This window comes from Nematolebias whitei, chromosome 8, assembly GCF_014905685.2.
Source record: "Nematolebias whitei isolate Nwh7 chromosome 8, NemWhi1, whole genome shotgun sequence".
Classification (NCBI taxonomy): Eukaryota; Metazoa; Chordata; class Actinopteri; order Cyprinodontiformes; family Rivulidae; genus Nematolebias; species Nematolebias whitei.
This window is the reverse complement of record NC_056505.1, coordinates 9,976,598-10,000,492: the sequence shown is the minus strand read 5'-3', so window position 1 is coordinate 10,000,492 and position 23,895 is coordinate 9,976,598. Positions and strand designations below refer to the sequence as shown.

The window sequence follows — 23,895 nt, the reverse complement described above, 5'->3', positions numbered from 1 at the left end:
GTGTGAAGTTTGCATATTTGCCCAGTGCACACATGGGTTTTCACCCTGTATTCTGATTTCCTCAATAGGAACACTAACGATCTATATATTCATACAAACAGTCACGCTCAGTATTTCTGACTAGTTCTGAAAACTTGTTTAGAAAAAAAACGAGATGTAATCCTGAACTAACCCTAACTGCTAATGCTAATGCTAACATTTGCTTTCTTCTACCTTCTTTTTTTTTTTTTTGCAACATTAATGTCAAGTGGTTAAAACATGCTTTATGTCTGTATTAATTTTAGTTTAGTGTATGGCAAATATGGTTGCACAGCTGTTCAGTGGTTGGTGATGTCACCTCACAGCAAGAAGATCACAGGTATGCTTTCCACCTGGGGCATTTCTGTGTGAAGTTTGCATATTTTCCCAGTGCACACATGGGTTTTCACCCTGTATTCTGATTTCCTTATGCAATAAGGTGATGGCCTCCGTACTATATGAGAAGTGGAAACGGCTGTATTTATTTTGTCCACTTATCGAAGGTTAGGAAGCGTGGCAACATACTAAATGCTTTTTTTTTCCAGATAGCCTTTTTTCAGTATTATTAAATTTCCCCTGAAAGACCAAAAGGCATTCACCAGCTAAAAAGATAATCCCTCTAACAAGAACTGGGTCCACCCCCAGGCCTTCTCTCATCTGGCCATGTTAAAAATCCTTTAAAAGGAGGTGCCCAGGAGGCCCCCTAATCAGATGTCTGATTCACCCCAGCTGGCTGCCCTTGACACAACGAAGCAGCGCTTCAACTCTGATCCCAATCTGGATTTCTGAGCTTCTCACAGCAAGCCTTGTACAGAGCTCAGCCGCCTTAATAATTCTGACATTTGGTCACTACCTAGAGCAAATGTTCACAGGTGAAAGTTGACATGTGAATCCACTTCTTCTGACTCAAAATCGTTCCCGTTTGGCTAAGTTCCCTCTTCACTAGAAGAGCTGGTACAATGCCTCATTACTAATGACACTCTACACTCAATCTCACGCTTCATTTCACCTCCATCATGAACACAATCCCATGATACTTAAACTTTTTTTTTTTTTTTGCCTTTACCAACTCAATTTCTATTAAGAAAGAAGGCCATAGATGCTGGGCACAGACCCATATTGTCAAGATTTTGAGATTCAGACCTTCTTCACAAAGATTTCACGCTCAACTGAAGACCACCCGTGTTCTGGAAGTCCTGCATTTACTGAGTTGATCCTGATGAAGCCAGTGGAATCAAATGATCTGCAAAAAGCAGGACTTTAACTGTACTTTAAAAACATAATTACAATTTTCTGTGTATGTTTATCCCACAATAAGAATTAGAATTGAAGACGAGCGGTGGCTCGGTCCAACTTTAAGAGACAAATAGTTACTTTAAGCTGAGAATGTGAACAGCTGAGTTTGGTTATCCAAGCGCACGTCAGTGGAATCTACAAACCCTTTAATTTTACATTATATAAACTTAGTAACGCTGTTTCTTGTGTCCAACGTTAAGAAGAGTTCAAACATGTGGGACATTTTAACATTTTTAAATTCTACAATAGAAGAATGTGTTGTTTTTTTTCTCAACGTAATTTTAATTGAGTTTGAAAAATAAAGTTTAATACATACATCAACAGTTGAGAACTCTTCTCGTACACATACACACACATTCATCCGCGTGCACACACACCTAGGCCACAATACAACCCTACAAACAGACGTATTGGGGACAGTGTTGACTTATATCCCTATGCTAATAAGAATACCAATTTGCATAGGGCCTGGGAACTTTTTAGAAAAAATAAAAAAGAACACTAAGCCTCAACGCACATAAGCACAAGCACAGACCCACTCATTTCATTTTCTAAAGCCCTTAAGACCCCTCTGACAAAAAAAAAAAGAAAAGTCAAAGTGAGAAAACTTTCGAAGTTAAAAGTGATTTTATAAACTGAATTTTTTTTCTTATTTTTTTGCAGCAGTTTCTAACATCATCACTGACTATAAACAATCTCTGAGTAAACATGTGATCAAAGCTCTGTTATCTAAAACTCAAGAAAATAATCACTTATTTCATTACTTCAGCAAAAACCTCAACATACATGTAAGTTCAAAGGTCCTAGACCAGGGGTCTGCGACCTTTACCATCAAAAGAGCCATTTCTGCCCCTTTGTTCACTAAATTAAACGTGTCTGGAGCCACAAAACTCGCTACAACTGGGATTCTCAACTGGTGGCCCAGGGACCACTTTAAGTTTGTTGGAGGATGCTTTTCTGGCCAGTAGAATAGTTTTCTGGTCATTGTAAAGCTGAAAATATCTAATGATTTTTAACAGCTGTTGACATGTTTACATTTTAGGACAAAATAATAGACAAGATTCTTGTAAATAAGGAAAACCAATATGTTCTTGCCCAATTAAAAATAACAAAATATAACAATGAACCATGCAGGTCTATATATATATTTTTTTTAATTGTGGAAAAATTCAGTATCCTACTTTGGATAAATAAAGTTAAAGTATGTTTTACTCTTATTCACATATTTGCAAAGGAAATGACAGAAAAACTGCTCAAACTAGCCTTTTTTTTGTTGTTATAAGAACCAATAAAATTCAGTTTAAAGTTTGTTTTGGTCTAAGCTTGAAAGAGCCGCTGCAGATGGACCAAAGAGCTGCATGTGGCTCCAGAGCTGCAGGTTGCAGACCCCTGTCCTAGACCTTCAGCTGCTGTAAATACAAATCTAAAACCCAGACTTTATCTTTTGAGTCTACAGCTTTTTTTCTTGTCAGTCATTTAAAATAATAATAATAATACTTACAAAAATATTGATCACATGTTAACAAAGAATGCCACTTTATATGTATTTCACTGTCTTTATGTATTTTTATATTTTGGATTACTTCAGCCAACATTCCGTCTTGTTTTATTATTACTATTATAAATCTTTGGTCCATATTTCACTGTTTAGCTCTCTTTCTGGCCGTCACTCTCCATCTCTTAATTACACACTTTCAACGAGAAGAAAAGCGAAGTGCAAATGGCCATTAGAGAATACTTTGCTCCCCACTTTTACAAATTAAAAATGACAGGCCTGGAGATAAGATACTAACTTGTGTGTGTGTTTGCGCACCTGCCAACCTCCCTCCCCATCAGCTCTCTATTATCTATGCTGCCGCAGATATAATATACGTGGCTACATCCTGCTAATGTCTGTCTTGTCTGTGTGTGGTTGTGTGCGTGCATGTGTGTGAATGCATGTGTAGAAAACAAAGCCTTTTTTCCCAGTTGACAGTCATATAAAACGATCTGAAGATGTGATTTGCCTATGTGGGTTCCTAAGATGATGGACAGCTGGAAACTGAGTATCGTCAGTTAGTTGGTTAGTCTGTCCCTCAGGGCCCGCCTCTATCTATCGAGTGGGCACTGATTGGATGATGTGATTCTTAAAGTTAGATGGATTGGATTGCTGAAGGCAAAAAAAAAAAAAAACAGTTGACGATAGAGAGAAAGAGGGTGGAGGTGGAGGGGCACAGAGAAAAATCGTGCGAAATGAAACATGAGAGTGATACGGAGAGATGAATGGTATTGCAGGGAGATTATATACATCTGAGATAGACTAACAAAGAAAATTTGATGCAGTTAGAGATCAGCAAAGACAGAGAGCTCTAACTGTAAATTTAGACAGATAACGTAGCTTGAAGGGAAATGAGTATAAATGTAAATAAATGACTTTGCCAAGGGACACGGCTGGCAAATGGGGCGAGTGGGCGGTTGGGTTTTGGGACTCCTGGCCAGGCTTTAAGCTAGGAAAGCAAAATCGGGTGGAAGATCTGTCTAATAAGCTCACTCTATAATGTATTAACTTTGATATGTGCCTTTACAAACAAGACAACTGAAATAGTTATGAACTGACATTTTATTTATTTCTTTTTCATGTTGTTCCAGTTAACTGCTTAAGAGTTATATTTTCAGGGTTTACTGTATAAAGATCTTCGCGAAAAATCATGCATGCATACTAAAAATGTATTAACTGAGACACACTGTAAGTCAAGAGGTTACTGAAGACAAAAACCACCAAGAGTTTTAATAAATGCATTGGAGATGAAGGACTTGGTGGTTTTAGAAATCTGTTTGGCTTGTTGGGCTATGAAGTCTTGAAACAAGCCTCCAATGATACTTCTGTTCTGTCATATGGCCATTCCTAATGATCGACTTGTTACTGAGCTTAAATGGTGCTTATTGCTTCACTATTTTCATCATCACCTCATTGTGGTGGACACATGATATATGTCTCATCTTTATAAATTTCAAAATGCTCACATTGTCGGTCAATGGACTAGACACGATTTATGAAAAACTTCAATTTAAAGTAACTGACATATTTTAAAACAAATAAAATGATACAAACACACCAACAACTACTAAGCAAAATAAATAGTTATAACCGAACTATGCTGTTCTTGGAAAGACCAGAAATTAATTAATTAAATCCAAGGTTCAAACATTCTGGTATGCTAAAGTCTCTGTGTTGAACTGAGAGAAAAAGCAAAGTATGACAGTGATTTTCTGGTTAAAAAAGTTCTTTCATAGCACATTTTGTGTCGAGTTCTGAAACTTTAATTTGAATCTTGGTCATTGAGGACCACTATTCTGTATATTTTAGCTGTGTCTTTGCTTCAGCACACTTGATTTGAATGAACGTATGAATATCAGGCTTCTGTAGAACTTGTTGACCTGCTGTAGAAGTAATTCAGTCATTGATTAAGGTGTGTTTGAGTAGGCAAACAAGTAAAACATGCAGATTGGTGTCCTTCAAGATCCCAGATTGGATACCACTAATCTAAAGAATATGTAAATACACACAAATTTTCTAACATGGAGCACAATGAAAACTGCTCAAAAACAACATAAATTATAACCAGGTGCTGGGTTACATTTAGACTAAGCTAACCCTGGGAAGATTTACCTAAGCAGGTTTGGGTAATCAGTTTGACCCACCATAGTGAGTTTAGTTGTCTGTCCAAAAATAACAAACTTCTTAAATTAGAAGTACTACTAAGTTGAGTTAAAAAAAACAACCCAAAACCTGGGTTATCAGTTATTTAAAACAGGTTGGTGCCAGCTAGCTGGTGCTAATCACTATTATCATTAGCTAGAACCAATTAACGTTAATTTAGAAAATCAAGCTCATTGTCCCTCCATCCATTATCTTTACCTGCTTCTTCCTTTCTAGGTTGCAGGGATCACAAGTGCCCATGTCCAACAGTCACTGTGTGAGAGCCAGTATACAACTGGGCAGGTTTCCAGTTCATCACAGTGTAACAGAGACACATGATCTGGCAATGTTCTCGCTTAGAGGCACCACCTCTACAGACTGTAACGATTACAGCTATACCCAGATATAAAGACCACGGAGAACGGATACCAAGACTCAGAATGAATTTACAGTGTTTATTTACAGAGTGAGAAAATAGTGCAATAAGTCAGGGAGGAGACTGGAACCACTGGAGGTTGGTGTCAGACGTGAGAAGGGTTGACCCAAATGGTTCCAGGTGGAGGATATGCAGGCGTTAGGTAAGTGGTAGGATGGCATGAAGGCAACTGATGAGGCACAGAGGAGCTTGAGATCAACATAGGAGGATTCAGGAAAAAGAAAAGCATCAAGGGTGACTCACTGGAGGTACAGAGAAAAATACAAATTGTTAATTGGTTGTAGACATGAGTAAAAGGCTAGAAGAAGACTACTGTTGGCAGGTAATGCTCCAGTGCCAGCTGAATGCCTTCTGCAGCATGTTATGCTCCTCATGCTCATCAAGTTGATGATCCACAGTTGTTGCTGATTAGAGCCTAGCTGTGGATGCAGGAGCTGGCAGAGAAGAACTCCCACACCAACTGTGCTACAGTGCCACAAAACTCAGTTTAATTCCAGCTAAAGTTATTTAAGTATTACGTTGTACTCTTGCCTTTACATGTATCACAATAAGCAAACCTCCTGTCAGCTATGCTTTGGTCAACTTTTACCTTAAAGTGGCCGACTGTAAAGAATGACATGGCTCATCCCTGACTGACCCACTGGGTCAAACCAACCCAACCTATAGCTTTATACCACCAATTGAAACATCAAAATAACCTTGCAGTTCTTAGTGTGTGTAATATGCATCTATTAGTTTTTCTATCTTAAAGCACTGGTAAGATCCAAAGGAGCCAACAAATGGAAAAATCTATATTTGACGTATTGTTTGAAGAGATAAAATCACCAGGCACAGTAATGTAATTAAAATATTGTAATACATGGAACATAACCCACACTTGCCTCAGCCAATAAGCATCAATCTCTGTAAGCTCTGACATTTAAGAAACAAGCGTTTCCTCCATTGCATCAAAACAGCAGCATGTGGTTTGACAAGCACACGCTAAGTGGAGCTGTTATAGGATTTGCGTGCTCATGCGCAGCAGATTGAGGCATGACCATCAATTAACCTCAACACAAAAGCCAACTTGTTTTTCCTTAAAAGGTTCCTGCATGCATAATACCCCATTTTAACTGTAAGCACATCATTTATAGTGGAAGGATCTACAGATGCATGTAGAAAAAACAACGAAATAAACTTAATTATGGATTGTTAAAACAATGAAATTCAAAAAAGCATGTACTTTGTGGCATTTTTATTTTTTTTAATTTTACTTAGCTACTCTAGCACAAAACCAAATTTTAGACTTTATCACTTAATAAATAGAAAAATTAAATCAGCAACTGAACACCACACTGCAAAAACGTGCACTGTTTCAGCCTTCAAACAGTAGAGGGAAACAGCTTTCCTAGAAATTAACAGAATAAACTAAACCGGGCACTCGTATACATTTTTGTGCAGGTTATTCAGTCACTACTGTTAGAATATTTAAAAATAGAAAAGTTAGATTTGGTTCTTTTGTTTGAGCTACTGCTGAGACGTTGCAAAAGTTTTCAGCAATTCTATTTGTGTTGCTGGTGTAGTGTTTGTGGTATTTGATGAAGGTGAAGGCAGTTTTTCAGACCTGTGCTTTCAACAAGTCCTAACTGCTGAGATCTACACTTCTGCTTTCTCGTTGCAATGTTTTGTTTTTCCCAGCGCTGGTTCTCTGCTCTCCTTTCTTTCTGTGACTGTTTCTTCTCTTCCTCTTTTTTCTTGTTCCCATTCGTCCTGCTCTGTCTGTGAGTCTTTTTTTTTTTTTAAGAGATTAAATCCATTCTTCAGTGTCCTTAAACCTCTAACTCAGCTGTTTACTTGCAAAGGCACAGTGCACTTGTTCTGTGTGTTTGTTTCAAAGTTTTCTTGCTTTTTGTCTTTTGTTTGTGGTCAGACTTGTGCGTCTCTTACAATCCATCTTTTGGAAAACACTCAGAGACCACAAGGATTCGTGTTTAAATAAATTCCTTCTGTTTAGGTTCATAAACAAGCAGTGAAATGGCATTCAACTGTTATTTATATTTTAGTTTAAAACTGAGTTTTATTTTAATCAGTGAGATGGATGACATCACGGTCTCATCGTGCCGTGATCTTCAGCTCTCACTGGAGCGGTTCGCAGCCGAGTGTGAAGCAGCTGGGATGAGAATCAGCACCTCCAAACCTGAGGCTCTGGTCCTCAGTCAGAAAAGGGTGGACTGCTCTCTTCAGGTCGAGGGTGAGGTTCTGCCTCAAGTGGAGGAGTTCAAGTTTCTTGGGGTTTTGTTCACGTGTGAGGGAAGAGTGGAGCATGTGATTGGAGGACGGATTGGTGCAGCATCTGCAGGATTGTGGACTCTGTACTGGTTCATTGTCTTGAAGAGAGAGCTGAGCTGTAAGGCAAAGCTCTCTGTTTAGCGGTCAGTCTACATTCCTACCCTCACCTATGGTCATGAGCTCTGGGTAGTGACTGAAAGAATGAGATCATGGATACAGGCGGTTGAAATGAGTTTCTCCTGCAGGGTAGCTGGACTCTCCCTTAGAGATAGGGTGAGAAGTTCAGTTATCCAGGAGAGACTCAGAGCAGTACTGCTGCTCCTTCACATTGAGAGGAGACAGTTGAGGTGGTTCGGGCATCTGGTAAGGATGCTCCCTGGGCGCCTCCCTAGGGAGGTGCTTCAGGCATGTCCAAATGGAAGGAGACCCCGGGAAAAACCCAGGCCAACTGAGAAACTATGTCTCTCAGTTGGCCTGGGAATGCCTTGGAGTCCTCCTAGAAGAGCTGGAAGAGGTGGCTGTGGAAAGTGATGTCTGGGCTTCCCTGCTCAAGCTGCTGCCCCCATGACCCAACTTCAGAATAAGCAGGACGATGGATGGATGGATGGATGGATGGATGGATGGATGGATGGATGGATGGATGTTTTTAACTTCATCATGCACATAAAAATGCTTTTTTCAGGTTAATGTTAATAACCTGTCCTTACATATTTGCAGGTTTACCTATACTAACTGTGAAAAAAAAAATGTTTAAATGTTTTGTGTGTCTCATTCTTCTTTGGACAGTATCTCACTGGTCTGTGACTGTTGGAGAACAGCATTCACACAGGAGACGCCAAACTGCTTTGAAACATTCAAGGGTGGTCGCAGTGGCGAGACATCTTGTCACTTGAGTTCGAAACCTGTTGAAAAAAATCTGTATCACAAATTTCCTTTCAAAATATTCAGACACCTTGAACTAATCTCATGCTCTTCTGCTCTTCTCGGTGCTGCTGGAGATGTCTCCAACTGGTCTCAGTTGTGTTAGATTTGTATTTTAACACATGCACAGTAGCTGTCCCCTGACAGGAAACATCACATTCAAATGAAAAGGTTTAAAACTATGCAAATATGCAAAACTGGTCCAAACATGGCCGTCTTCATTCCAACATGTACATCAGTAAATAAAGCCATTAATGTGGGCAAAGAAAGTACAAAGTGGGCAGCTGTATTTTGGATTATTTAATAATAATTTAGTGGGAGTTGTGGCGCAGAGAAGATGAACCTGGGAGCAGAAGGTCACCAGTACGAGCCCTGGGACAGAAAACATCAAAAATGTGGGTTGGGTATGTGAAGCATCCACCCCGGCCTCCACCCGTGTTTGCCCCACTGTGCTCTGAGCCCTTGAGTAAGGCCCTTAACACCCACCATCTGCTCCCCAGGGGGCCTAGATGGCAGCTCTCTGCTCCACACAGAGGGCTGTGGTAGCTCGATGGTCTGTGGTTGTGTCAGGAAGGGCGTCCAGTGTAATAACAATTGCCAAGTCTTCGTGCGAGTTGGTTCGCTTCGAAAACTTTTGAGGAAGGGAGCTGCCGAAAGAAATAATAATAATAATACATTTTGCAAACAATGAACATGGCAAAAAGTTGTGATGTTCAACAACTGGCCACTTAAGCTGTGACAACAAGGACAAGGATACTTGACTTGGTAACAAACACTCAACATTAAGTGAGACTCAATGAAAACTTTGAATGTTTGTTACAATTTTGAGTTGTCAACGTAACAACCCAGTAAGATATGACCTTCAGTAAGGCTTAGCTTTTATTGATTTATTTAATTATTATAATTTTTTTTTGAATGACTGTAAGGTCATACTATCAAATTTTCAGAAGATTAATATTGTATTGCAATAAAATAAAATAATTAAATTAATCGATAAACACACTTCCCTTTATTGGCTAAATGCTGCAGTGTGGGAAAAGCCGTAGTAGTCTCTTGAACTAATTACAGAATTACAGTATTTCTTTAAGTACTTAGAGACATAAAGAGGACAGATACATTGAATATGTGCCTGTTTTGGTGGCATATGTCGATATGAATAAACTCGCTGTATTTATTTGTCATTCATTATTCTGCTTTTGTAATAAATCACTTAAAAAATATTGAACTTTTATTGTATTAAAAATGAAAACTGACAATTTACCTTTCGCCTTACCTAAATGTTCCTCGTGTATTTCTTAAAAGTCCTCCTATCATATCCAGCTTAATTTTCATAAAAATGTTGAAATGTATACTGGAAAAAAGAAAAAAGAACTTTGTCAATGGTTATAATGTTGTGCTCTCTCATATCATTTACCGTCGACATGGAAAACCAAATGTGGCTAGAGTGTCCAAGGCATTTTCATGCTAATTTACACCTGGAAAATAAGAATGAATTGAAGAAATAGTTTGAGGCACCAACAGTACAACATCCCTTTGATGTTAACAAGCGGCAAATCGGGTTTTAGAACAAGAAGAAGATGAAGAGGAAGAACGTACCATGATGGGAGGAGGGGGACAGGGAGACGAAAGGAAAAAAGAAGGTCAAGAGAGGAAAATGGCAATTGCTGGAGTAGATATAAAGAAAGTTAAAATTAAAGAAGTCAAAGTGGAATTTTAAAGTAGCGAAGAGGAGGGTCGGACACTTTTCTTTTTATGCTTGAGCATAAACAGAGGGAGGGGAAGTTGTATTGAAATAAATTAAAAGGTGGGAGCTGACGGAGAAGAGACAGCATTGATCAGATGTGCAAATTGTAAAACTTTTTTTTTGTTTGTTTTAATCTGTTTTGTTCGAACAAAGACGTTGCACTTTATAAAATATGCGCCACAGGACTGTGCTTGTATTCATTCAAGAGGTTGTGTTCAAGTTAAATCTTACAAAAAAGAATGAAAATGACTTAAACAAAAATGCTGCACGAATGACAGCGTATTTTGGGTTTGTGTAAAGTTATGTGCTTTCATCTCGTTTCTGTTTTTCAGCCTGAAAGTTTATTCTGGTTAAGTGCACAATTATTTTTCCACCATTGGAATAACAACAGGAATGATCAAGTTATAAAACTAGATATTTTTAGACAACAATGGGAACCACAACTGTATCAAGTTATTTTAAAGACAGTGGAAATATGTAGGTAGCACGGTGGCACAACTGGTAGAGCTGCTGCCTCTCAGCGAGCAGGTCCCTGGTTCAAACCCCGGTCCAGGGGCCTTTCTGGGTGGAGTTTGCATGTTCTCTCCGTGCATGCGTGGGTTTTCTCCGGGTACTCCGGTTTCCTCCCACAGTCCAAAAACATGCATGTTAGGCTGATTGGTAACTCTAAATTGTCCCTAGGTGTGAGTGAGAGAGTGAATGGTTGTTTGTCTCATTTGTCTCTATGTGTCCCTGCAATGGACTTGCGACCCGTCCAGGGTGTACCCCGCCCCTCGCACAGTGATTGCTGGACATGGGCACCAGCGACCCCCGTGACCCAAAATGGAATAAACGGGTAAAGAAAATGGATGGATGGATGGAAATATGTATAAATCATTAACATCCAGGCTGTGTCACTTCTGAAATACAAAGGCTGCAGCAGTTTGCAAAGAAACCCCTGAAATGTTTGATCCGAGTGAAAAATCGAATGAGATGCAAATGATGTAACAAACTTATTTCCCATTTGTTCCTGTCCTTTTAGGTTTCCTCAAACTGTGACCAAGTGTTGGTGAACGGGAAGGAAATGCGAGGCCGGCAGTCCTTGGCAGTCAACTTCACCTACCTCCACCTGTCTGCTCAGCTGCTGCTCACCATCTGGGTGCCCAAGCTTCCCCTCCAGATAGATGTGTCTGATACTGAGCTGAGCCAGGTCAAAGGCTGGCGGGTGCCGATCACCACCAACAAGAGGTAATTTACCTGCTTGACCTCCAGACTGAGGACGAGAATCAAACAGTGTGGTCTGTTTGTTGCTCAAAATCCAGCACAACTCACAACCAATCAGATCTGATTCAGGCTTCAAAGGCATTTTTTCTGCTCCTCTCATATTATTTTTATAATTTTTTTATTGGGAATACTGTTTCAACAGGAAGGTTTTTCTGAAAAGCTACCACTGACACATTTTGCTGTTAGATCAGAGCTTCTCTATGTCAAAAACTGATATTCTGGTGTTCTTGTTTTGAGATTTTCTTCAAGCATCTTGTAAAAACGTCATGCAAAATAATTCAGAACACAAGGAAGTTTCAAATAAAATGTATTTTTTAATTTTTATATCATTTGTCACCTGAGTTTAAGTGATCATTGCAACCACTTTCACTATACGCAGCCTAACAACCATACAGATATGTTCCCTCACTGACCCTCCTTCGCAACTCCTCACAGGTTTTACTCTGATTTAAATTGTAGATTTTTTTAGTCATGTTTTTTTTTTTTTTCAGATTATTGGGATTATAATGTGGTGGGAAAACTGTGTGATCCAATTTGATTTAAAATCAAAACACATATACATCTTTTTTTTCATAATACATCTCAGTAATCCAGCAATGTTCAGCCAGGTCATCTGATGAGAAGTCTCAACAAAAAAAAGAAACCGTCCAGAAGACCTGACTGAACATTGTTGGATTTTATACCTGGATCATCGAGCATGAACTTTGGTGTTTTGAACCACTTTGGCATGACTGTCTCAGAGGAGTTGACGGGGGACAGGACGGGCCCCGGGGGCCATCTCAACACCAGCAAACTGTTTTTTTTTTCCCACTGTGGAGTATGCTGTTTTCTTTAAATCAGTTTGTTTGGTGGCTCCTCAAACTGAAGAAGTCCTTTGGATGAAGGATGAAACGTCTCAGAAAAAAAAAAAAACATCCAGATGACCTCACTGAACATTGTTGGATTTTTTTTTTTTTTTTTACCTGGATTATTGAGCATGAACTTTGGTGCAGCTCAATAGTATTTTCAGCTACAATATTTTTTACACCCAACTAAAACATGTTTTTAAACTCTGCTATAAGCCTTACTAAGTTTACTCAGAATGCGTTTTGCTGTTGAAACTTTAATAAAAAACATAACCCAACAGCTGCATTACAGTCATCCAACGTATGTCTCTGTTTCTCAAGTTATAAAGTCTCAGTTTTCCCCGGCCTATATGTTTTGTGATTCATGCACGCCTGTTATGCCGTGTGAATTTGTGTGTGCATGGTTGAGTGTGTGTACATCACTTATGTGAGCTGCTTCTATTCCCCATCCTGCCATGTTTTTTTTTTTTTATTATTCTGCTCGGCTGGACCTCTTTTTCAATTTTGCCAATTTCTGCTCAAATAGCCATCAACCAATGTGCACAGTCTCTCTCACTCACGCACACAAACATGCGTCCATCTCCCTCAACTACAATATTTTAGTAAAAAAAAACACACAAGAGCTATTAGGCACACACTTGCACCAACGGACCCATGTGTGACAAGGTCTCTGGGAAATGGAAAGACTTTCTGCAGAATTACCTGGCTACAGGGGAGCAGGGACGGTTATAAGACGTAGAGGTAGTCTTCTGTGTTTTGGATAGATATTTCACAGAGGGGCGCACAGAACCAAGATTGGCGTTTTATTCGTGCCTACTCGACAGAGAAAAATCCGTAAAGAAGCTAGAGGGAAAAATTTTAACACTACAAGAACGTTCAAAGAATTATTAGGCTTTGACAGCACGTGCCTGTGGATTTTCATTGCATAGTGGCTTTTTGGCCACTGTCAACTGTTCTGGGTTCCTGAAAATAATGATTTTTAAAATACTTCGCTGAGGTTGTGTCTTATCACTGCCAATGAAGCAATGTTGGAAACATTTTTTCTGAATTATTGGGTTTATAAATCACCAAATCCAGATTCACATAATTTTATGTTTTCATGGCAAAAACTGTTCATACTATCATGTTATTGTAATGTTTATTAGGGTGTATATGTGGTATTATATAGGAAATCTTTATCATTCTGTAATTGTAGCAAGAGCTATATTTCTTTAGCTATGAATAGATCTAAGTAATATAACTTTTAAAGCAAAGAGCAAAGCAGTATCAATAGAATGGATGCCAAAAAACAAGCTGGTTAGGTAATAAATATAGCCGATTATAACCCAGTGTTAAAAACAATTAGTTGACAGGATTAATCAGGCTGTATGGATAAATTTAACAAAACGTCATCAGCAAAAGTGTAAAAATGTATCATGTGCTGTCTAAAATTGTCTAAAGTAAGCGAATATAAGGTCCGAGCACAGAACCATGCGAAACTCCATCGCAAACACTGGTGTGGGAAAAATAGTAAAAATTCTAACGTGTTTAGATCTCACCAAAAAAAAGGAAACACAAATGATGCAACTGACAAAAAAATCTCCTTTACAATAACACGTTTGCACCTTTCTACTTTTAGTTTGTATTTATGTTCACTGGCTACTACTGTACACCGTTCATTGTGTACAATGTTTAAAAGATCTTAAATGACCAGATCACTTCAGTTGTTTCCCCCAATTTCAACCATCTCTTGTCTTCCCAGACCCACCAGAGACAGCGAGGATGATGAAGATGATGATAGAAAGGGAAAAGGCTGCACTCTACAGGTAATTAACTTGACTGGATTCCATGACGGTTCTAAAACCAGTTTTATTTGTCATGACCCCGGAAAAAAGGGACTACATAATAAGATGGCATCATATGCTATTATTTACCAAGACGAGTTAATATGAACCCAAGTACTTTGTGGGATACATGTGAACGTAACCCTCTTCTTTACCTTTCAGTACCAGTATGCACTGGTGCGGGTCCTCACCTATTTTGTCGCAGAGCCGGCAGACCCTGGAGGAGAAATGATCTACATGCTGGGTCCTGACTGGCAAGCTGATATTACACCTTTGGTCTCAGACCAGTTAAAGGTAGGGATAACAAATCCTTTTTGTTCTTGTAATAATGTGCAAAAAAAAAAAATACAAGCAGAGTCCTGTTCAAAATTAAAAGCAGCTGCAAAGTGAGACATCCAGAATGTATTCATTGATAAATTTAGCATGAAGACATTGTTTCTAATTGGTTGTTCCTGTGTAGAAATATTTATTTATGTGAGAATAAGTTGCAAACTGCATTTGTTTTAACAAAAGATTTTTTTTTTTTATCTGACTGCTGTTTTTTTGTTTGTTTTTGCTCCACAGGTAGAAGATCCTCGCATTGCCAGACTAGTAGATGGACATATCCTAATCGGGCGGGACCTTGGCATCACCACTATACAAGTACGCTCTCTTTTATGCCCTAAAAACAAGACTCGGTCTCGTATATTTATTTTTTAAGACCCGATTGACTATCGTACTTTCCGCCATACACATCACACCCCCCGAATAAGTTTCATCAGTCCAAGTATATCTAATATTGTGGAAAAAAAAACATATATATGTTGCTTTGCCGTATAAGTCACATCAACATGTGTAACTGCTGACCACCTGGAAACATGGGCCGGTGTTGTGCCAAAAATTGATTGGTTGCCAAATAGCGGCCGTGGGAGCTTGCACGGGAGGTCTATAACAAGAATTTAACAAAATTAACACTTAAAAACAATCATTTGTTTGCTCAAAATTATAGCAAAGATGTCTCAGTTTAACTTTTCCTTAATAAATGCACTTTGACAGTCAAATCAGCTGCATTTCGAAAATTGATTCACGGCTGCAGGTGCGCGCAGAGCGAGGACTCTCTGTGCATTTCCTCTAAATTTAATAAGGTAACCACTTTAAAACAAGTGTTTGTTTGCTTTACATTATATTAAAGGTGTGTCTCAGTTGAACGTTTCCTTAATAAGTGCACTGTAATGGTCAAATCAGCTGCTTTTCACCTGGGCGGTGTGGCGAAATGCAACTGATTTGACGTTTGCTCCAGGAGTTCCAGAGTGAGACAAAGGTGACTTTGTATGGCAAGCCACGTGTCTCATTAATTGCCACCTATTAATGAGACACTTGGCTTTCCACAATACTCGAGGACCCTCTAGCAACTGAAAATGGTAATGTTCAATATTTTTCATGTCAGAATGAATGAAGTCGTCAGATCTCAGCCAAAAATCGGATTATAAATATAGGAAAAAAAAAACATACATAGTTGTTTTGGTGTATAAGTCGCAGGACTTGCAAATTTATGCAAAAAGGTGCGACCTATATGGCAAAAAATACAGTAATTGTGTCATTCTAATGCATAAAAAAAGTTCTGTTTGGTGTTGCGCTTCAACTTAAACCTTCCCTCTATATTTGTTCATTATCAGACACGTAAGTTCACACTGCAAAAGCATAATATACATCTCTTTTGTAACAAGCCCAGAAACAGTCAGTTGAAAATTTCTGATTATGTCAAGCACGGTGTAATTTGGTACTTCACATTGCAGCACTAAGCACTCAGGTGACATAAACGCCATCCTTTTTTTCTCCTCCTTCATTGTAACAAAAAGCCTCCCCTGCTGGCTCGTTACACAATTAACCATAATTAACTATTGGGGATTTGGCCTTGATGTCTTGGTGTGATGTTCAGCAATTATACACATACAGACCGAAAACACATTTGTGCATTTGCTGAATTCCAATGAGTCTAACGATACAGAATAAAAACAATCTGTGGCTGTTTTACGCGTGCACATTATTGTTACACCACACAGCTGAAACTTAACCACCTCGTTTGCTACATTTCAGTACAATATTTAATACTCTGTCCAGTTATTATATCATTAACAGAATATTTTTAATGAATTTAAGTCACTATAACTGCTCTTGCATCACAGTTCTGAAGCACGTGTGTGTTTGTTAAATTGGTTGGAGCTGAATTCAGTTTGAGGATTTTTGGAAACGGCTGATTGTGTGTTAAGCATCAGCTCAACTTGGGATATAGTCACACACATGTAGAAATGCACACTCACAGGCAGCTGCACACTGTTTCAGAGCCAGGAGTGAGAATTTACCCAGCATTCCCTCTTAGATGCCAGAGTCGACAGCCACCATTTGATAGTTTGACATTTTAATTTTATCCCCCAGCTCAGTCTCCCCAAACCCCAATTCTTACATCGCTGCCCATCGCTCTTTCTTTATTCCCCCACCCCCCCAGTCTTTCCCCATCACCCTCTCATTCTCAGTCCTGAAGAGCAATTTCAAGGATGTCAATCATTTATTTTATTTTATTTATTTTTTCCTTGGTGAGGGTAGGATCGAGTTTGACACAGTGACATGTTCACTGAGAGATTTTCTTTGTACACCAATCAGATCTGCCTGTCCTCATGTCACCAGGCAGAGGAGTACACTACAACACAAGGATCCTTATCTGTGTCACTCTGTCTTGTGCTCTCTCTCGCTCTCTTTCTGCACCTCCAATCTCTTTCTTGCTCCTTCTTTCTGGCCTTTCTCACATTCGCTCGCCTCTATTTGTCATTGTTTCTCCACTTCTGGCACATGTTATATTACCCTCACATTCTCCCGTTACTTGTCTTCTCTATTCATCCACTTACTTTTAGTGTGCATTTTATTCTATTGGCCATGTTGAGATAGCTGGATACTAATATTCTGAAGCACAGCTTAGAGAGTATACACTTCATGCATGTTGATGTGTGCATCCTTCACCTTTTTTATTTAACGTGCGTAATTGTTCAGTATGAAATGACAGAAACTCTGTCCTCAACTTAGCAACAGCTTTACATCAACTGTACATCAGCTGTCACAGATTTCTCTTCACGTGTGACTACAACATGTATGGTGGAATAATAAAAATATGACTAATTGTCACTGTCAGTTTCTTCTCAGCACCAAAGATGTAATGATGAAAGCTTTGTCATCATTTTAGGGATGTGATCACAGACAGTCAACATAAATAAATGATTCCTGATGAATGGCGTGACCAAATTCAATTCAACCTTTATTTATACAGGTTAGTCTCATTGAGCCTCGAGGACTCATTTACAAGAGAGACCTGTTTTAAACGAAGAACACAGATGACAACAGTATAGAAACTTTTAAAAAGCATATAAAATGAAAAGTAAATGAAATAAACAATATAAAAAAACGAAACAAAAACAGCTACATTATAAAGCAGGCATGGGCATTCTACCAAGCGGCCTGTTGGGCTTTTAATTGGTCTGCTGAACTTGTCAAATTATATAAAAAAAAATGCATTTAATAAGAATAAACACAATAATAATAATGTAAAACTACTAATTTCTTACTGATTTATGTTGCTATTTGTTCAAGTTTATGCATATTTATATATTTTTTCTATAAAATGCATATTTATTTTATCTTTTGCTTTAGGTTCTGTCTCCCTTGTCTGACTCAATATTGGCAGAGAAGACTGTGACAGTACTGGACGATAAGGTACAAGAACACGCTACATGTTTTTTGTTCACCCGAGCCACAATAGCCTGTTTTATTGTCACTTTATTACAGTTTCCAAACAAAGTCAGAGGTGTTTTAAGTGACACTGTTCATTCCAGGAGACTATTCTGAGCTTAATAGCATTCATTATCGGACATTTATAGGGAGCACAGAAAAGACAAAGTTTTTTTTTTTTTTTCCCTAGCTTCTTTAAATACCATATTTATTTCTTTAGGTAACAATCACAGATCTAGGAGTCCAGCTGGTTGCATCTTTGTCTCTCAGTATGACGGCAAGTCCTGGAAATTACCAGGCTATACAGCTAACCACTACAGCTACAGATGTGCTACACACACCTAAACAGGTAAGGAAACATTGAGTTCTAAAAAACAATAACATAAATAAAGTTCATTGATTTGTAGCATCAGACTTAATATGGCAATCATTCTTAATAAATTCACTCCAAGGTCATAACATATTGCTAACACTGGGAGGCATTCATTGTTTGCAAGACTCTTTACCTGTCCACTTTTGTTTAAAACAGTTGAATGATGATAAATGCAATATAATTTGGTAACACAAGTAAAACAACACCATTGCACAGTTCCTAACGTCTTTACAGCTCTGTTCAGATGGTTTTAGGGACTAGAGTTCACCACACCACATCAACCCATTCCCATTGTCTAATAATGTTCCTTATTTTGCCTGCATAACTTTAATAACATCCAAATATACAGTGAATTTGGACTCAGAGTACACTAAGTAACCCTTGAGTTACAAAAATCCCAACTAAGCTCTTACATTAACTGGTCCTAGATTTCACACTAGCACAAACAACAAACCAAGCTTTCACAAACAAAATGTATTTTTTTCCTCTAATATTTATTTATCTTATTTATAAACAAAACACCATCCATACAAAAAAGTTTTAAGCGAAATAGAGAGTGAGAACACAAAGAAACCAAGGGAAAAAATAGTGTGCTTTGTAGTTGAAGCTTACATGTAAAAAGGTTTCCATGAACGTAGGTGGGTAAGATGGAAGTGTAGGTACGTCTCTTTTTAAAAAAAAATCTTTTTTTCAATACGCAACATGTTATTTTGTGCAGTCATGTTGAAGACAGGATAAAACTATGAATAAATTCCAAGCTTCATCTAATCTAAAATAATACAAATGAGAAAAGAGCTATATGCTTTCAAAGCTAGAAGGATATTGCTGTTGTAATCTACTCTTTTAGGTTAACAAATGTCAATATACTCATTATGTTTTTTTTTAATAATAAAAAGTCACTCCAACTTATTATTAATTTTTAGATTTTGTTGCACCACAAGCAATCCTAACATCTCATGAAGTTAACAGGAAATTGTTCTTTGTCTTGTTGCTTGTTTGCAAAAAGGCTCTAAGTTAAACTTACTTTGGTTAGTTTAGAGCTTCTCGACAGAAACAGCTGCTTCTGGCTACAAAAGCAATGAGAGTTATGAGACAATTTACATTTCGATAAAAAGATACATCTTAGAAATGCTCATCACTGGACACATTCTCCTTCAACTCTAATATAGTCAACAGTTTGGTCCTAAAATATAGTCCTTGTGCTAGTAAACAAAATTACTGGTAAGTAAGATCTCCCAAAACATAGTAATAAGAAACAATTTCTTACAGCGTTCACAGAGGTAATAGTGTTTTATCACACACAAAAGTCATCCCAGCCAACCAGAGTTTGATTTTACAGACTAATCTCTGTGAATTCATTCAACTTTTATTTATACAGGTTAGTCCTATTGAGCCTCGGGGACTCATTTACAAGAGGCTCTCCTTCACCCTGAAGACTGGGTGAAGGAGAGCTCTCTTCTCTGAAACATAACTGTGTTTATGATAACTGGAATCTGCTTTTTGGAATCGGTGGAAATCTGGATTGTGGACAAATTCGGAAATGCCAGCAGCTGTTTAAGCTGTCTGGAATGTGTGTGCCGGGCTTGGCAACACTCGAGACTGTGTTCGAACTATGTGGACCTGTAACAGAGCTGAGCAGGCAGAACTGTGGAACTTTGTGGCAGTGTTCACGGATGGTTGGAAGGAATAGATCTTTGAGGAGTTGTAAGCCCGACTTTGGCAAAATGTCCATGGATCTGGCTGTTTGGATTCGCCATTGAGTGTTCCAGCAGAACTGAAGGCAGACTTGTCAGTAGATTCCCAAAACAATAGTTGTTTATCTGAATTTGGCATCTACGCTGGCCTTGGATAGACCAACTTATCTCAAATTGATTCTGGAGGATGTAAACTATGAAAGATCCTCCCCCTCCCAACCCTGAGGACCTCTGTGGCCTTATCAGATTTGTGCCGCTGATAGACACTGTTCCATCTTATCAGAACTTTGGAGCTTTCTGGAGTGTCCATGGACAACTCACTGTCTTTGTTGACCTCCTAAGCATAAATGTATTGTGATATCATCATATGTTGCTGTTTATGTCGCAAGGTCTTTTTTGCATCTTTTACACTGTGCCCCGGCCAGGACATGGTTTGAGACATGATGTTTTTTAACTTCCTCCACCCTCGTGTTCTCTTTTCCTCATCTACTCTGTATGTTGTATGTAACATGTCTCTCTTGTAAATGAGTCCCCCTGAGGCTCAATGGGAACTAACCTGTATAAATAAAGGTTGAATGAATGAATGAATGCAGGAACTGTAACCATTTTATTTGTTTTTAATTCAGGAAGCTGGGTTCAGTGCATGGATCCAGTATAGTGATGGCTCAGTGACGCCTCTTAATGTCTATGATCCTAAGGACTTCCTCCTTTCAGCTGTCTCACTAAATGAGAGTGTCATCTCTATAAACAATCAGGTTGTGACCACCAATGATCAGAATTCTAAAAATCACATTATGATAAATAAATAATTAAGTTTTTTTTTATGTAAAGCATAACTAAACCTGGTTTGTTCATTTTTGTATGATCATTTAGGAGCAGCATTGGCCAATTATAGTTGCAGAGGGTGATGGACAAGGGTCATTGGTTCGTGTCGAGATGATCATCTCCGAGACTTGTCAGAAATACAAACGGAAGAGTGCGCTGGTGTCTGGAGTTGGTTATGTGGCTGTTAAGTTTGGAGCAAATAGTGAAGATAGAGGTGGACCAGAGGATGGTGGAGGATTGGACAATAGCACCAACGAACAAAGGACAAAGGAAGGAGGAGAGTGGAAGTCCAACAGTGCTGCAGTGGACAGAGAGGAAGGAGCTATGAAGAAGGTAAGAGTTTAATTAGGAATGTTAAATTAACAGTTTTACATAAATTATATACAAAATATTGTTTTGTAGAGTTTTAGATCTGAAGGTAAAGTACTTTTTTTTAACTTTCTGTTTATAAAAGGCTGACCCATTCTTCTCGTTTATCACTCTTATCCACATTTATTTAACATGTTTACAGTCACTTCTGGTAATCAGCGTTAACAAACTTCACTAAATTAGATATCAAGAAATTTCTGTTTATGTAATATTATCATGAAATTACATTCATCAGGTTGGCACAACAACCAAAAGCACAGTGACCCACCGTGCTTTAGGTGGAAGAGCTGGCAGCAGCCGAGGCAGTGGGCCCAACCAGCAAGGGGACTATAGCAGCAACCCTGCACAGGTGGAGGTACCAGGAACTGGGAATGGTGAGCTGACCCAGACCACAAGAGGCCTGTCAGATCTGGAGATTGGGATGTATGCCCTTCTGGGAGTATTCTGCCTGGCAATACTGGTCTTCCTCATCAACTGTATCAGCTTTGCTTTCAGGTAAATAGGGTAAAAACTCTCATTCAAGCTGATAATTTAAACTCAGCACTTGTTACTTTTTAATTAAAGGTTCTGTGCTGATCATCATATGAACGGATCTATGAACCACAAACCTGATGGGTTTTTTACAAGCCAAATGTGTTCTTTTTTCAGTTTCTAGTGAAGTCATTTGTGGATTCATTCAATGAGCTCAAACAGATCTGTTGTTTTCATATGCAAAATTATAAAGGAGTCCAACTAGTTGCAAAAGAAACATTTTTATTTAACCACAACAGACATCTTTTGATTCTTAAAAAGTTGAACACAAAGCTAGCCTATTCTCCACAAGGTGTGAAGAAGTCTGCTCTACCTGATATGAAACCTTTTTAGCATGGACATTCCATAGTTCACAAGAAACTGCAGCACAGGACTTGTTATTTCTTCTGCATTTGTTTTGGGCCGTTGTCTTGTTACAGGACTCATGATCTTTAATTGAGACCAGACTTTTTGACAAATGGGAGCAGGTTTCGCTTCAGATGCTTCGTATTTCATTGTACCCAGACCACACTCAAGCCGACCTGTGTCAGGTGCAGCCTACAACCCAAGAACAAAAAAAGAATCTTCTTGTGTTTGACAGCAGATATAACGCTGGTTCTTAGAAACATTCAGTTTTTAAAAAGAGCTGACGTAACTTACCTAAAGAGCCAGCAAATACAGCTAGCCAATCAGTGTTTGTCCTCTACAAATGCCTATTCTCCAGAAACGCCCACTTTTGGTCTGCAGAGAACCCCTTCTCCTTTATTGTCTGATTTTTAAAAGAGAACACAGAATAAGAAAAAAAATGTGTCATTGATGCCTAATTTTATTTTATATTTTTATCTGCAGATATCGTCACAAGCAGGTTCCTGTACTAGAGGCAGGCGGCAACATGAACCATGCACATGATTGGGTGTGGCTTGGCAATGAGGCTGACCTTTTAGCTGACCACACTGACCAATGTCAGGGTGGACTGCCTGATGAATGCACCACCATCATTGATCGAAATGAAGGAGGATACGAAGAAAACAAGTACCTGCTGAATGGTGCTGGAAACACTTTGGTGATGGGTGTAGGCACAGGCATGGGCAAGATTAGTGGGAGTGGTGGCACAGGTGGACTTCGGGGAGTCACCCATGGACAAACCTTGCCAAGATCTGTCCCAGAACCTCATCAGTGCCTTTCAGCAATCACTTCCAGTGGCAAGGACACTACTGGTCAAACAGAGCATTTGAATAATTCTCCCAGAGCCACGGCTGCAGCTGCAGTTGCAGCTGCCAAACGCAAACGTGTCAAATTCACATCTTTTGCCACTGTTTTACCCACGGATAACTCATGTGGGGGTGGCGCATACACCAACTCCTCAGTCCTTGTAACCAATAGTAATGAGGATGACATCAAATGGGTGTGTCAGGATATGGACCTGGGTCGGTCTGAAATCAGAACCTACATGGAGAGGCTACAAGACAATCTGTGACTGATAAGAGTAAGACTTAAAAAAAAGAGGTGGCAGTGGATGAGTGCAAAAGGAAGAACGGGCAATGAGTACAATTCACCTGTAATGCCTTTGCAGCGGATTAATGGAGGGACTAAGGGAGCAAGACGGGAGCAGTAAAAAGAAAACAAAGTGTCCTAAAGATGTCGGAAGATTTTCAGACAGACAGTACTGGGGTTGCTTATGTTTAGCATCTGTTTGGGCATAAGGAAAGCATAAAGTCACCACTGACTCACACTAAAAGTAATGGTAGCAAACAATAAGTGACATTATGGATTTGTTTTTGTGTTACTTATTGACATTAGTGTAAAAAAAAATCAATAATTGTCACTATTGGTTCTGAATGTTTATGTTCAGAAAACAAGATAACCACTGTATTCATGCATAATAAATTCAGGGTACCGTATTGGACAAACTTTTCATGCCACAATACATTTGAACAAGATGTTGAGAAACCTTTATCTTCTATTGACTTCACAAGTCTTTTTAACTTATTATTTATTGCCAATTTTGGCTTTGGTTATGGAATAATGATACATTTAATTTCAAAATTTAAAAGTTTCATTTATCTACCAGGTCT

At 38.7% G+C, this 23,895-nt stretch overlaps 1 protein-coding gene across 1 annotated transcript in view; it reads left to right on the top strand.

Annotated features, from left to right (window-relative positions):
• si:dkey-215k6.1 (transmembrane protein 132C) overlaps positions 1-23,514 on the top strand; it is a 293,932-nt gene extending 270,418 nt beyond the window's left edge. Inside the window, exons 6-15 of the mRNA XM_037680032.1 lie at positions 11,384-11,589; positions 14,212-14,275; positions 14,456-14,587; positions 14,858-14,935; positions 17,972-18,034; positions 18,270-18,398; positions 20,743-20,871; positions 20,990-21,274; positions 21,546-21,805; positions 22,670-23,514. Coding sequence (XP_037535960.1) covers positions 11,384-11,589; positions 14,212-14,275; positions 14,456-14,587; positions 14,858-14,935; positions 17,972-18,034; positions 18,270-18,398; positions 20,743-20,871; positions 20,990-21,274; positions 21,546-21,805; positions 22,670-23,297 — 1,974 coding nt within the window. The 3' untranslated portion in view covers positions 23,298-23,514. The remainder of the gene's footprint in view (positions 1-11,383; positions 11,590-14,211; positions 14,276-14,455; positions 14,588-14,857; positions 14,936-17,971; positions 18,035-18,269; positions 18,399-20,742; positions 20,872-20,989; positions 21,275-21,545; positions 21,806-22,669) is intronic.
• Positions 23,515-23,895: the final 381 nt, after the last annotated feature.